General features: G+C 43.5%; 1 protein-coding gene across 2 annotated transcripts in view; it reads left to right on the top strand.

Moving 5' to 3' along the window:
- Nucleotides 1-3,029: 3,029 nt before the first annotated feature.
- Nucleotides 3,030-13,540, top strand: part of KAT2B (lysine acetyltransferase 2B) — a 72,212-nt gene continuing 61,701 nt past the window's right edge. For both annotated transcript variants that reach the window (XM_075271379.1, XM_075271380.1), the window contains exon 1: nt 3,030-3,512. In XM_075271379.1, coding sequence (XP_075127480.1) covers nt 3,267-3,512 — 246 coding nt within the window. In that variant the 5' untranslated portion in view covers nt 3,030-3,266. The remainder of the gene's footprint in view (nt 3,513-13,540) is intronic.

Genomic DNA, 13,540 nt, shown 5'->3' with positions numbered 1-13,540 from the left:
CTCAATGCAATAGTACAACAGTAGTAGGGACTGAATAATTCCTGATGCCTGCATACATGTTGTTCAGACAGCGGGGACTATATACCGATTCATCAATTTGTCGGCTGATTTATCTGCACCTCTGCCTTGCACTGATCTGACAGATCAGTACGGGTAAGGTAGCGAGATTTATGCAGACACTGGCACAGCTCTAAGATTTGGAGAAGCGCTTTATCAGCAATTCTACGGAACATTAAAGTGGTGTCTGGCGCTGCTGAAAAAAAGGAATTTATTTTACTAAAATTTTATTTCGTATACAGTAGTACTTACAAGTCTGCATCTGAAACGTGGGGGAGACACAGCCTCACTGCTGTTGCTGCTGCTGGTGGTGTTGACAGGCATCTACAAAAAAAATTTAAAACAATTATATAACAAAATATTTACTGAAAAATACAATTAAAATTATAATAAATTACCTTTTTGTTTAATGGAATTTGATATCACAGGGGATTGAAAGCGATTAATTCTGAATGATGATCTAAAAAAGAAAAAATAGATAAAAGTAGACTTATAGCATTTGATGGTGGAAATGGCAATAGTTTGGTGTGTACATTGCATTTGTTTTATTTAAAAAAGTGGAAAAAAAACATATTTTGAAAAACAAAACATTACAGGCATCTATCTGTTATTTATTTATAAAAAATTATAAAAATGTATTATATATCTTACTAGCAGGAGGACCAGCTTCACACAGGTATATTTCATTTTTTTTGTTTATGTAGTGGCCCCATAACAACTACGGTCGTTATGGATACCTGGAGTAAAGCTGTGTGAATGTGACCTGGTGTAACAGTGTCATCCGCAGCACCCTGCCCCTTTAAAGCTGACATACAACAATGAAGAAAAATGGCTGGGTTGCTATGGAAACTCGGCCTGTGGTACTATGTGCTGACGCGTGTATCTAATCCTCTGGTGTTTGGTACTGTGTGCAGACGCGCATATCTAACTCTCCAGCGTGTGGTACTGTGTGCAGATGTACGTATCTAATCCTCTGGCACATGGTACTGTGTGCAGACGTGCGTATCTAATCCTCTGGCGCATGGTACTGTGTGCTGACGCACGTATCTAATCTTTCAGAGTGTGGTACTGTGTGGAGAGGCGCGTATCTAATCCTCCAGCGAGTGGCACTGGGTGCTGAGCCGCATATCTAATCCTCTGATGCGTGTATCTCAGTTTGGATATCAGTGTTGGATTGTGTATGTGGAGTGACCATGTGTATGGCAGTTGGAATATGAGTGAAAGACTTGCAGGTTTGTATTGGCTAATGGGGGTCATTGTTTTGGGAAAGCTGTATCTCCAGAACGGTACGTCCAAGCGAGTTGAGGCCTCATCTTCCCGGACACCTGAAGTATCTGTGTGCCAAATTTGATGAAGATCGGTGCAGTCATTTGGTCGCGCATAAAGAACAGACAAACAGAAACTCATTTTTATATATATACTGTATAAGAGAATTATATAAAAATGAGTTTGTCTGTCCATGTGTTCTTTATATGTGACCAAATGACTGGACTGATCCTCACCAAACTTAGCACACAGATACTTCAGGTGTCCGGGAAGCTTAGACTGGATCTCAGCTCTCTAAGATGTATCTTTCAGCCAATAGAAGCTAGCAGCCGCTTAGTCTCTACATGCACACAGCTTTACTCCAGGTTTCCATAACAACCCAGTCATTTTTCTTCACTGCTGCAGGTCAGCTCTAAAGGGGCAGGGTGCTGTGGATGACACTGTTACATGAAGGTCACATTCACACAGCTTTACTCCAGGTATCCATAACAACCTGCCTCACCATTCTTCCCCCTGTGTGCTTTTGGAGATGTAAGTGCAATTTGATGACATCACTCACATTGCGTATGCAGCTTCCTGAACACTCCAAGACAAGAGACTGCAGACTGCACAGCAGGGGACCGAGGAGAGGTGAGTATCAATGTTTTTTATGTTAAACTTTGGCAGATGAAGAGGGATATTAAACTGTTGGGGCAGATGGAGGGGGGAGGCATATGAAGAGGGGGATTTTAAGCTTTGGGGGCAGATAGAGGAGGACATTAAACTTTGGGGACAGATGAAGGGGAATTAAACTATGGATGGGGACAGTAAACTGGGGCAAATGGAGGAAAACATTAAAATGGCGAAACTGAAGGAGAACATTAAACTGGGGGCAACTAGAGGGGGGTATTAAACTTTGAGAAGCTGAAGGGGAACATTTAATGTCCCCCTCCCTCTAGTTGCCCCCAGGTTAATGTCTCCCTCCAGCTGCCCCCACGGTTTAATGTCCTCCTCCAGTTGCCCCAGTTTAATGTCCCCCTCTAGTTGCCCCCAGTTTAAACTGAGTTTTTTGCTGGCAGATTTTGACACAGAATCCGCCTCAAAATCTGCCTGAAAATAATGCTTCCATTCATTTCAATGCGAGTCACTCGCAGTTTTTCTTCCACTAGTGATTTTTTTCAGCTAGCGGATAAAAAAAACGACATGACCTATCTTCAAGCGGATTCCACAGCTGAGTCAGCTATGTGATTTTGTCCCTCTTTCTATCCTTTGAAAGTTGTGAGGTATGCTGTATCTATGCACCCAGCTTTCCCAGAAACAGATTTAGAGATCTCAAAAGTGTTTCCGGGAAAGCTGGGTGAGAAGATACAGCGATTAAACTAGTAAAATGCAATGGCTGCACATATTGACTCAGCTTTCTTAGAGATCTCTAAACTGTTTCTGGGAAAGGTGGGTGATAACATACAGCCATTACCCTAACAAAATGTACTGTGTGTATGCATTCACCCAGCTTTCCCAGAAAGAGATTGGATATCTATATCCCTAGTTCACAGAGTCTGATCAAGCCTGACGTTTACTCACTCACTCTCTATAGAACGATGTCTATTTGTTGTCCACAATGAAAGAATTCTTACATATTGTGTCCCCTGTAAGGAGATACAATTGCCCTGTCTGCAGCTCCAGGTTACAGGACGAGCTGACACCGCCAGTGGATTATTACACAGTGTACAGCAGCCGGCCGGAGCTGACAGCAGCAATGGAAGTGGACAGCAGTACTAAGGAGGGAGGACTGGGAAGAAGAAGAAGGAGGAGGAGGAGGAGAGAGGCAGGGGAGGCGGTGATGTGCTCCAGCTGCCTCCCTGCTGGGGGAACGGCTGCAGATCTCGTCACCTCGCCCAGGGATCTGTGCACCGGAGGAGGGTAGGGGGCATTCTTCTCCCCGGGCAGGCTCCAGGGCTCCTGCAATGTCAGAAGCGGCTGCAGACGGAGGCCCGGTGGTGGGCAGTGTGGCACCCCAAGGTTCTCCGGCCGTGGTGGTAGCGGCAGCAGCAGCTACGGTTGCAGCCGGAGGAGCAGCCCGGGGAGCCGAGAGTCCGGCTGTGGGAGGTGCTGGAGCTGCACCGCTAAGAATCGCTGCCAAGAAGGGGCAGCTCCGCTCAGCTCCCCGGGCCAAGAAACTGGAGAAACTCGGAGTGTACTCCGCCTGTAAGGTAACGTGTGAGGAGGAGTGTGTGACACTGACAACACAGGAGGAGTGTGTGACAATGACAACACGGTGTACCCCGCCTCTAAGGTAAAGTGTGAGGAGGAGTGTGTGACACTGACGACACAGGGCGAGGAAGAGTGTGTGACACTGACAACAGGGTGCAAAGAGGAGTGTGTAACACTGACAACGGGGTGCAAAGAGGAGTGTGTAACACTGACAACAGGGTGCAAAGAGGAGTGTGTGACACTGACAACACAGAGTAAAGAAGAGTGTGTGACACTGACAACAGGGTGCAAAGAGGAGTGTGTGACACTGACAACGGGGTGCAAAGAGGAGTGTGTAACACTGACAACGGGGTGCAAAGAGGAGTGTGTAACACTGACAACACGGTGCAAAGAGGAGTGTGTAACACTGACAACAGGGTGCAAAGAGGAGTGTGTGACACTGACAACACAGAGTAAAGAAGAGTGTGTGACACTGACAACAGGGTGCAAAGAGGAGTGTGTGACACTGACAACGGGGTGCAAAGAGGAGTGTGTAACACTGACAACGGGGTGCAAAGAGGAGTGTGTAACACTGACAACAGGGTGCAAAGAGGAGTGTGTGACACTGACAACACGGTGCAAAGAGGAGTGTGTAACACTGACAACAGGGTGCAAAGAGGAGTGTGTAACACTGACAACAGGGTGCAAAGAGGAGTGTGTGACACTGACAACACAGAGTAAAGAAGAGTGTGTGACACTGACAATACAGTGTAAAGAAGAGTGTGTGACACTGACAATAAAGTGTAAAGAAGAGTGTGTAAAAGTAAGATCACAGTGTGAGGAGGAGTGTGTGACACTGACGACACAGGGCGAGGAAGAGTGTGTGACACTGACAACAGGGTGCAAAGAGGAGTGTGTGACACTGACAACACAGAGTAAAGAAGAGTGTGTGACACTGACAACAGGGTGCAAAGAGGAGTGTGTGACACTGACAACACAGAGTAAAGAAGAGTGTGTGACACTGACAACAGGGTGCAAAGAGGAGTGTGTGACACTGACAACACAGAGTAAAGAAGAGTGTGTGACACTGACAACAGGGTGCAAAGAGGAGTGTGTAACACTGACAACAGAGTAAAGAAGAGTGTGTGACACTGACAATACAGTGTAAAGAAGAGTGTGTGACACTGACAATACAGTGTAAAGAAGAGTGTGTAAAAGTAAGATCACAGTGTGAGGAGGAGTGTGTGACACTGACAACACTGTGCCAAGAGGAGTTTGTGACACTGACAACACAGTGTAAAGAAGAGTGTATGACACTGGCAATACGGTGCAAAGGAGTGTGTGACACTGACAACAGGGCGCCAGGAGGACTGTGTGAGACTGACAACACGGTGTAAAGAAGAGTGTGTAAAAGCAACATCACAGTGCCAAGAGAAGTGTGTGCCACTGACAACATGGTGCCAAGAGGAGTGTGTGCCACTGACAACATGGTGCCAAGAGGAGTGTGTGCCACTGACAACATGGTGCCAAGAGGAGTGTGTGACACTGACAACACACTGTGAGGAAGAGTGTGTAAAAGTAACATTACAGTGTGAGGAGGAGAGTGTGACACTGACAATGCAGTACAAGTATCATTGGTGTGTGGCAGTGACAACACACCATACTCTGCCTAAAAGATAAAGTGTGAGACAGTGACAGTGTTGGAGGAGTGTTTAACAATGGCAATACAGTGTACTCCGCCTCTAAGGTAAAGTGTGAGGAGGAGTGTGTGACTCTGACAATAGTGTGAGGAGGAATGTGTTAAAGTAACAACACAGTGTGAGGTGGAGTATGTGGTAGCGGCAACACAATGCACTCTGATTAAAAGATAAAGTATTAGGAGGAGAGTGAGACACTGACAGTGTATATAGCGTATACAGCGTAGTCCATCTCTAATGTAAAGTGTGGAAGAATGTGTGACAGTAGCAATATACCTTGGGTAGGAGTGTGCAACATCAGAGAGCACTCCGCCTGTAAGGTAGTGTGAGAAGGAGCATGTGACACAACATATTTGTGTGACACTGTGTGTACACAGCATTGTGTACTCCACTGCTGAGGTAAAGTGTGAGGAGAAATATTTTGACATTTGCAGGAGTGTATGATAGTAACAACACAGTGTGGCACATTTCCTTTGCCAATCTTAATCAGTTCCTCCACTGGTGCAAGACCTGGTGGGATTAGTAAGAAGTACCTCTTCTTCTTAATTCGAGCACATTTTAGGAAGTCCCTTGCACTAGTATTAAAATCTGTACCAGCCAAGGTGTCGCTGCTCAGACTGCTGTCTTAAAAAGTTGCGAATGGGGTGGAAAAGGGACAAAGTGGTGTAACTTTGGTGCAAATTTGGGCTGTGTCCCAAAGATGTAATACTTTTTTGGCATACATTCTCTAGTAAATTGTCCCCAGTATAAAGTAATGTGTGACAGTAAAAGTACAGTGCGAGGAGGAGTGTGTAAGAGTGACAATATTGTGTACTCTGTGTGTAAAGTAACATCAGAAGTAGTGTATGATAGTGTGAGGATGGATGTGTGATACTCACAAGACAGTAAGGCTGGGCAATGAATCGAGAGCAACTCAATTATTTGTGAATTTGCTCACATCAGTCATTCAGTTCTTTTGCCTTCCTGCCATCCCGTCTCACACTGCCACTGACTAAAGCATAGGTCACTGACTGTACGCGAGCCAATGTGGCATATAAAAAGGGGAGTGTCCTAAAATAATCATTCATTAATCATAAGTCAGGTTAAATGTTCAATTAATTGTGATTTTTATTTGATTTGGGTCATTTGCCCAGCTCTATAACACAGTCTCAAGAGGAGTGTGTGACAGTGACAACACAAAGAGAGGAAGAGTATGCGACACAACTGATATAGTGTACTACATCGGTGGAGGAGTGTGTGACAGCGACAACACAGGTAGATGAAGAGTGTGCGACACAACTGATATAGTGTACTACATCAGTGGAGGAGTGTGTGACAGCGACAACACAGTGAGATGAAGAGTGTGCGACACAACTGATATAGTGTACTACACCGGTGGAGGAGTGTGTGACAGCGACAACACAGGTAGATGAAGAGTGTGCGACACAACTGATATAGTGTGCTACACCGGTGGAGGAGTGTGTGACAGCGACAACACAGTGAGATGAAGAGTGTGCGACACAACTGATATAGTGTGCTACACCGGTGGAGGAGTGTGTGACAGCGACAACACAGTGAGATGAAGAGTATGCGACACAACTGATATAGTGTACTACACCGATGGAGGAGTGTGTGACAGTGAAAACTCAGTAAGAGGAAAAGTATGCGACACAACCAATATAGTGTACTACACCGGTGGAGGAGTGTGTGACAGCGACAACACAGTGAGATGAAGAGTATGTGACACAACCGATAAAGTGTGCTACACCAATGGAGGAGTGTGTGACAGCGACAACACAGTGAGAGGAAGAGTATGCGATACAACCGATATAGTGTGCTACACCGGTGGAGGAGTGTGTGACAGTGACAACACAGTGAGATGAAGAGTGTGTGACACAACCGATATAGTGTGCTACACCGATGGAGGAGTGTGTGACAACACAGTGAGATGAGGAGTATGCGACACAACCGATATAGGGTGGTACATCGGTGGAGGAGTGTGTGACATCAACAACACAGTGAGATGAAGAGTGTGTGACACAACCAATATAGTGTGCTACACCGGTGGAGGAGTGTGTGACATCAACAACACAGTGAGATGAAGAGTGTGTGACACAACCAATATAGTGTGCTACACCGGTGGAGGAGTGTATGACAGTGAGATGAAGAGTATGCGACACAACCGATATAGTGTACTAGACAGTACTCTGCCTGTAAATCAGTGTATTAGTATACCACAGCATTATACAAGTGTAATAATAATACAACACCAGGCTGACACAGGTTGACTGCTGAAACAATGTAAGTATAATAACACACAAGCGTTCGTCTCTCCATTGATCGGGTTGGCATGGGTATCTGAGTGATAGAGAGCCCGTCTGCTAAAAAAAAGTGGTTACCCGTGGACTCCATAGACCATAATGGGGTCCGCCAGGTGACGTCATACAGTTTCTGATAGTTTTATACTAAACCCAGCAGAGAGAAAAGTCCTCTGTAGATCTTATGCCGATCTGACTCCAACGCTGATGTGAACCTAAACTGACACAACATTATAAAGTAAAGTAACTCACTGGGGTCTAGATCCTGACACAACATTATACAATAAAATAACACACTGACCAGATAGCTGACATACTATACCGATGTAATAATAACACGCCAGGAACTGACTAATGACATGTTATACCTGTGTAGTAATATTATTATATGTATATATTATACGTACAGTAAAATAACACACTGGGCAGTGACTTCTGACACATTATTCTAGTGTAATAATAACACACCAGGGACTGACTGCTGACACATTATACCAGTGTAATATTAGTAACACACTAGTCACTGACTGCTCTCATATCTGTATACAAGTGTAATAATAATAACATATTGGTCACTGGCGTCTGACACAGCATTATACAGTATAATAACTTACTTAGCACTTATACCAGTGTAATGATAACACACCATGGATTGACTGTGTATACAACATTATACAGACACATTACACCAGTGTAGTAATAACACACCTGGGACTGTCTGTTGACCCAACATTATAGTAGTGTAATAATAACAACACATTGGACACTGACTGCTTACTCAGCACTATACAGTAAAATAACACACTGGGAAGTGACTGCAGACACATTGTACCAGTGTAATAATAACACACCAGGGACTGACTACTAGCACGTTATAATAGTATAATAATACACCAGGAACTGACGGATAACATGTTATATCAGTGTCATAGTAACACTTGGCACTGACTGCTACCACAGTATTATACCAGTGTAACAGTAACACACTGGGCACTTTTTACCAGTGTGATAATAATGTTACACAGCACCTACCATTGATACAACAGTATAGTAATAACACACAGCAACAACAGGCCTAGTCTATACTAGGCACACCGAGTTTCATTTTGTTCTACACACCCATAATGCACTCTGTGCATCACCATTAAGGCCGAGTGTGCACAAGGACCACTGACAAAGTATACTCACTACAGTCCATAATAGGAATTCTAAGGTTCACTAACTGCAGCATAAATATATGAATATATCTAGTTGTCCTATAGGAAGGTAGCTCTATAGCCATGATGACGAACCTATGGCACGCATGTCCGAGGTGGCACTCGGAGGCCTCTTTGTGGGCACTCATCTGTGGAAGAGATTATACTATGTAGGGGCCACTTTACAGCAGGTTATACTGTGTAGGGACCACTGTGGAGCAGATTAGTCACTGTAGGGCAGATTGTACTGTGAAGAAGATTGCACTGTGTGTGTGTGGGGGGGTGTACTGTGGAGCATATAATACTGTGTGGAGGCCACTGTGGAGCAGAATGTACTGTGAAGAAGGTTGCACTGTGTGTGTGTGGGGGTGTACTTTGGAGCATATAATACTGTGTAGGGGCCACTGTGGGGCAGATTAGTCGCTGTAGGGCAGATTGTACTGTGAAGAAGTTTGCACTGTGTGTGTGGGGGTGTACTGTGGAGCAGATTGTACTGTGTGGAGCCACTGTGGGGCAGATTGCACAGTGTAGGAGCCCCTCATTATTTATATCATACAGTATCTGTTTTATAGCAGACATGTGATATCATTACAGGCTGTAATAACATTGCAGGGTCACTATAAAACAGATCTGTGCGATGTAAATAGTGAACATTAATTCTTCAAAAGCACCAAAAGTATCATTGAAAGCTCTGTAAGACTGAGGCCCCACATTGCGGAAACGCAGCTTTTTTTTGTTGCAGATTTTGTTGCGGTTTTTTGAGCCAAAGTCAGGAGTGGAATGAGCAGAAGGCAGAAGTATAAGAGCCTCGCCTCCTATAGAGTTCCCATTCCTTATGTAGCCATTCTTGGCTTTGGCTCAAAAAACCGCAACAAAATCTGCAACAAAAAAAGCTGTGTTTCCGCAATGTGGGGCCTTAGCCTTAAAGCCCCATTCACACTATCTTATTTTGCTGGTGCGTAATTGTCTGCAATGTAGATCTGCACAGTATTAAGGTTAAATTGCTGTGTTGGCGCTTTGCGATAATTTAGTGGGTTTTGGGTTCCAGTTTGGGCACTCGGTCTCTAAAAGGTTTGCCATCCCTTCTCTATAGTATGCATCATGCATATTGTGCTGTCTATGGTGGGTTAACTATAGGTAGATGGTGTATGGTCAAACCATTTTGACAGTATATCCTTGTATATCAGCAATTTTTTACACTGATCCTGGCGTGGCTGTAGCACTTTATCTGATTTTCCATGGGACTGATCAATGAACTTTCCACACTGGGACTTCTTCCTGTTAGCCCCTCTGAATGGAGTGGCAGATGTGCTGCCAATAGGCTGTAGTATAAGTAAATCATAGACTGCATAATAAATATATATATATATATATATATATATATATATATATACAGTCCTATGAAAAAGTTTGGGCACCCCTATTAATCTTAATCATTTTTAGTTCTAAATATTTTGGTATTTGCTACAGCCATTTCAGTTTGATATATCTAATAACTGATGGACACAGTAATATTTCAGGATTGAAATGAGGTTTATTGTACTAACAGAAAATGTGCAATATGCATTAAACCAAAATTTGACTGGTGCAAAAGTATGGGCACCTCAACAGAAACGTGACATTAATATTTAGTAGATCCTCCTTTTGCAAAGATAACAGCCTCTAGTCGCTTCCTGTAGCTTTTAATCAGTTCCTGGATCCTGGATGAAGGTATTTTGGACCATTCCTCTTTACAAAACAATTCAAGTTCAGTTAAGTTTGATGGTCGCCGAGCATGGACAGCCCGCTTCAAATCATCCCACAGATGTTCAATGATATTCAGGTCTGGGGACTGGGATGGCCATTCCAGAACATTGTCCTTGTTCCTCTGCATGAATGCCTGAGTCGATTTGGAGCGGTGTTTTGGATCATTGTCTTGCTGAAATATCCATCGCCGGCGTAACTTCAACTTCGTCACTGATTCTTGAACATTATTCTCAAGAATCTGCTGATACTGAGTGGAATCCATGCGACCCTCAACTTTAACAAGATTCCTGATGCCGGCATTGGCCACACAGCCCCAAAGCATGATGGAACCTCCACCAAATTTTACAGTGGGTAGCAAGTGTTTTTCTTGGAATGCTGTTTTTTTTGGGCGCCATGCATAACGCCTTTTTGCATGACCAAACAACTCAATCTTTGTTTCATCAGTCCACAGGACCGTCTTCCAAAATGAAGCTGGCTTGTCCAAATGTGCTTTTACATACCTCAGGCGACTCTGTTCGTGGCGTGCTTGCAGAAATGGCTTGTTTCTCATCACTCTCCCATACAGCTTCTCCTTGTGCAAAGTGCGCTGTATTGTTGACCGATGCTCAGTGACACCATCTGCAGCAAGATGATGCTGCAGCTCTTTGGAGGTGGTCTGTGGATTGTCCTTGACTGTTCTCACCATTCTTCTTCTCTGCCTTTCTGATATTTTTCTTGGCCTGCCACTTCTGGGCTTAACAAGAACTGTCCCTGTGGTCTTCCATTTCCTTACTATGTTCCTCACAGTGGAAACTGACAGGTTAAATCTCTGAGACAACTTTTTGTATCCTTCCGCTGAACAACTATGTTGAACAATCTTTGTTTTCAGATCATTTTAGAGCGGGCTGTCCATGCTCGGCGACCATCAAACTTAACTGAACTTGAACTGTTTTGTAAAGAGGAATGGTCCAAAATACCTTCATCCAGGATCCAGGAACTGATTAAAAGCTACAGGAAGCGACTAGAGGCTGTTATCTGTGCAAAAGGAGGATCTATGAAATATTAATGTCACTTTTCTGTTGAGGTGCCCTTACTTTTGCACTGGTCAAATTTTGGTTTAATGCATATTGCACATTTTCTGTTAGTACAATAAATCTCATTTCAATCCTGAAATATTACTGTGTCCATCAGTTATTAGATATATCAAACGGAAATGGCTGTCGCAAACACCAAAATATTTAGAACTAAAAATGATTAAGATTAATACGGGTGCCCAAACTTTTTCATAGGACTGTATATATATATATATATATATATATATATATATATATATATATTTTCATTAAGTATTTGCATTTATGTATTTGTGTTGGATGTCACTGACTAGAGTATTGCAACAGATTGCTGTTTTACATGTGTCGGAAAAATGTATACTGTATATATGTATACCAGCCCAGCAGAGGTCAAAAAGATAAAGGAGGTCAAAAAGCTAAAGGATACTTCTTTAGGGTCCAGTTTTTGGCGCTGATTTTGACACTGAATCCGCGTCAGAATCCAAGTGGGAAACAAAGCCTCCAATTGACTTCCGCTAGCAGAAAAAGGAACCCATTGAAGCCAATGGGAGGTTTTTTTCCACGTGGATTCTGATGCGGATTCAGCATAAAAAATCAGCGCCAAAAAACTGAGTGTGAATTGACCCCCTAGTATCCACAGGTTGAATAAGAGCCGGAGAAAAGGACAGAATGTACACGGCTGTGATTGGCAATGGAAAGGCTGCAGCTTTCACTTGAGTACTGGGGCTCCGTCAAATAGCAGATCAGGGGGTTGCTGGAATTCGGACCCCCCACCAACCTGACAGTCCTATCAGGCCTAACAATAAGCCATTAATAGCAATGTTCCCATATGAATAGTCTGAGTCACCATACTGTCAAGTATATTAGGATATTATTATTATTCCTTACAAAGTGAATGGCACCAACCACAAGTTAAAATGAGCACCTCTCCAGTATGAGGTGAGGACTGGGCACCCTTCCCAATATTGAGAGTTGTCTTATTTCGCAACCTTTGACTCGAGGTGTATACCTGTCTTAAATTATCCCTATGTATATCCATATACATTGATATGAAGTAAAAATATAGCTCCATTAATTATACTTCTAGTTTAATCCCTTAATTCTGAGAAATAACATGCTCTGTGGTATTTCTTCTCGTCGTCCCACTTTCCCAGTTACGGTTCTGTCCTTTGGCGCATCCAGAGTATGTCCCGTGTTAGAATACTGGCTCATTGTTCACATTCTCCATTAATGCATTGTGTCTGGTCATGAAAGGGAAGATCGCCATGCATTCATGTGTGAAAGTAAATCCAGCATGTTATGTAACAGCAATAATACCCTATACAGCTTTGAAGTATTGACCTATCAGAGTGCATGCGGCACAGGCCTGTGTAGTATGTGGCAGCTTTTCCTGGACAGCTGGGTATATAATAGTCACCGGTTTCAGAGGATTGCATTATCTCCATTATACCGAGCAGCAGTATATATTCCATATAACATCCATCATATGAGTTACATAGTCTTACAGTATACAGGGAATAGTGGGTGGCTAAGTCCTATTCCACTTGGAGGCGCTATATCCAGTTTAATCTAGTTGCACACGATACTATACCACATTTTAGAGAGGACCTGTCAGCTTTCTTGGAGTGTCAGTTTTAGCTAGTAGCGGAAAAAAGAAGTGAGGCACCCCTATCAGCCGCGGCGCGAGACTCTCTCCTGATTAGGCCCATTCATTCGGGCCTAATTCGGAGCAGAATGCCGCAACAGTATGCCGGTACACTGTAAGGAAATGATATGTATTATATATTATGCTTACTTATATAGCACCATCATATTCCTCAGCGCTTTGCAGACATTGTCAGTCACTGTCACATATAGGGTTCACAATCTACAACCTATCAGTATGATTTTGGAGTGTTGAATGAAACCAGGGTACCCTGAGGAAACCCAAGCAAACCCGGGTAGAACATATAAACGCCTTACAGATGTTGTTCTTGGCAGTATTCAAACCCAGGACTCCAGCACTGCAAGGCTAACCACAGAGCCATTGTGCCACCCATATTAGAAATACGTTTAAAAAA

Source organism: Leptodactylus fuscus, chromosome 4 (genome assembly GCF_031893055.1).
Source record: "Leptodactylus fuscus isolate aLepFus1 chromosome 4, aLepFus1.hap2, whole genome shotgun sequence".
Taxonomy (NCBI): Eukaryota; Metazoa; Chordata; class Amphibia; order Anura; family Leptodactylidae; genus Leptodactylus; species Leptodactylus fuscus.
This window is presented reverse-complemented; position numbering and strand designations above follow the sequence as displayed.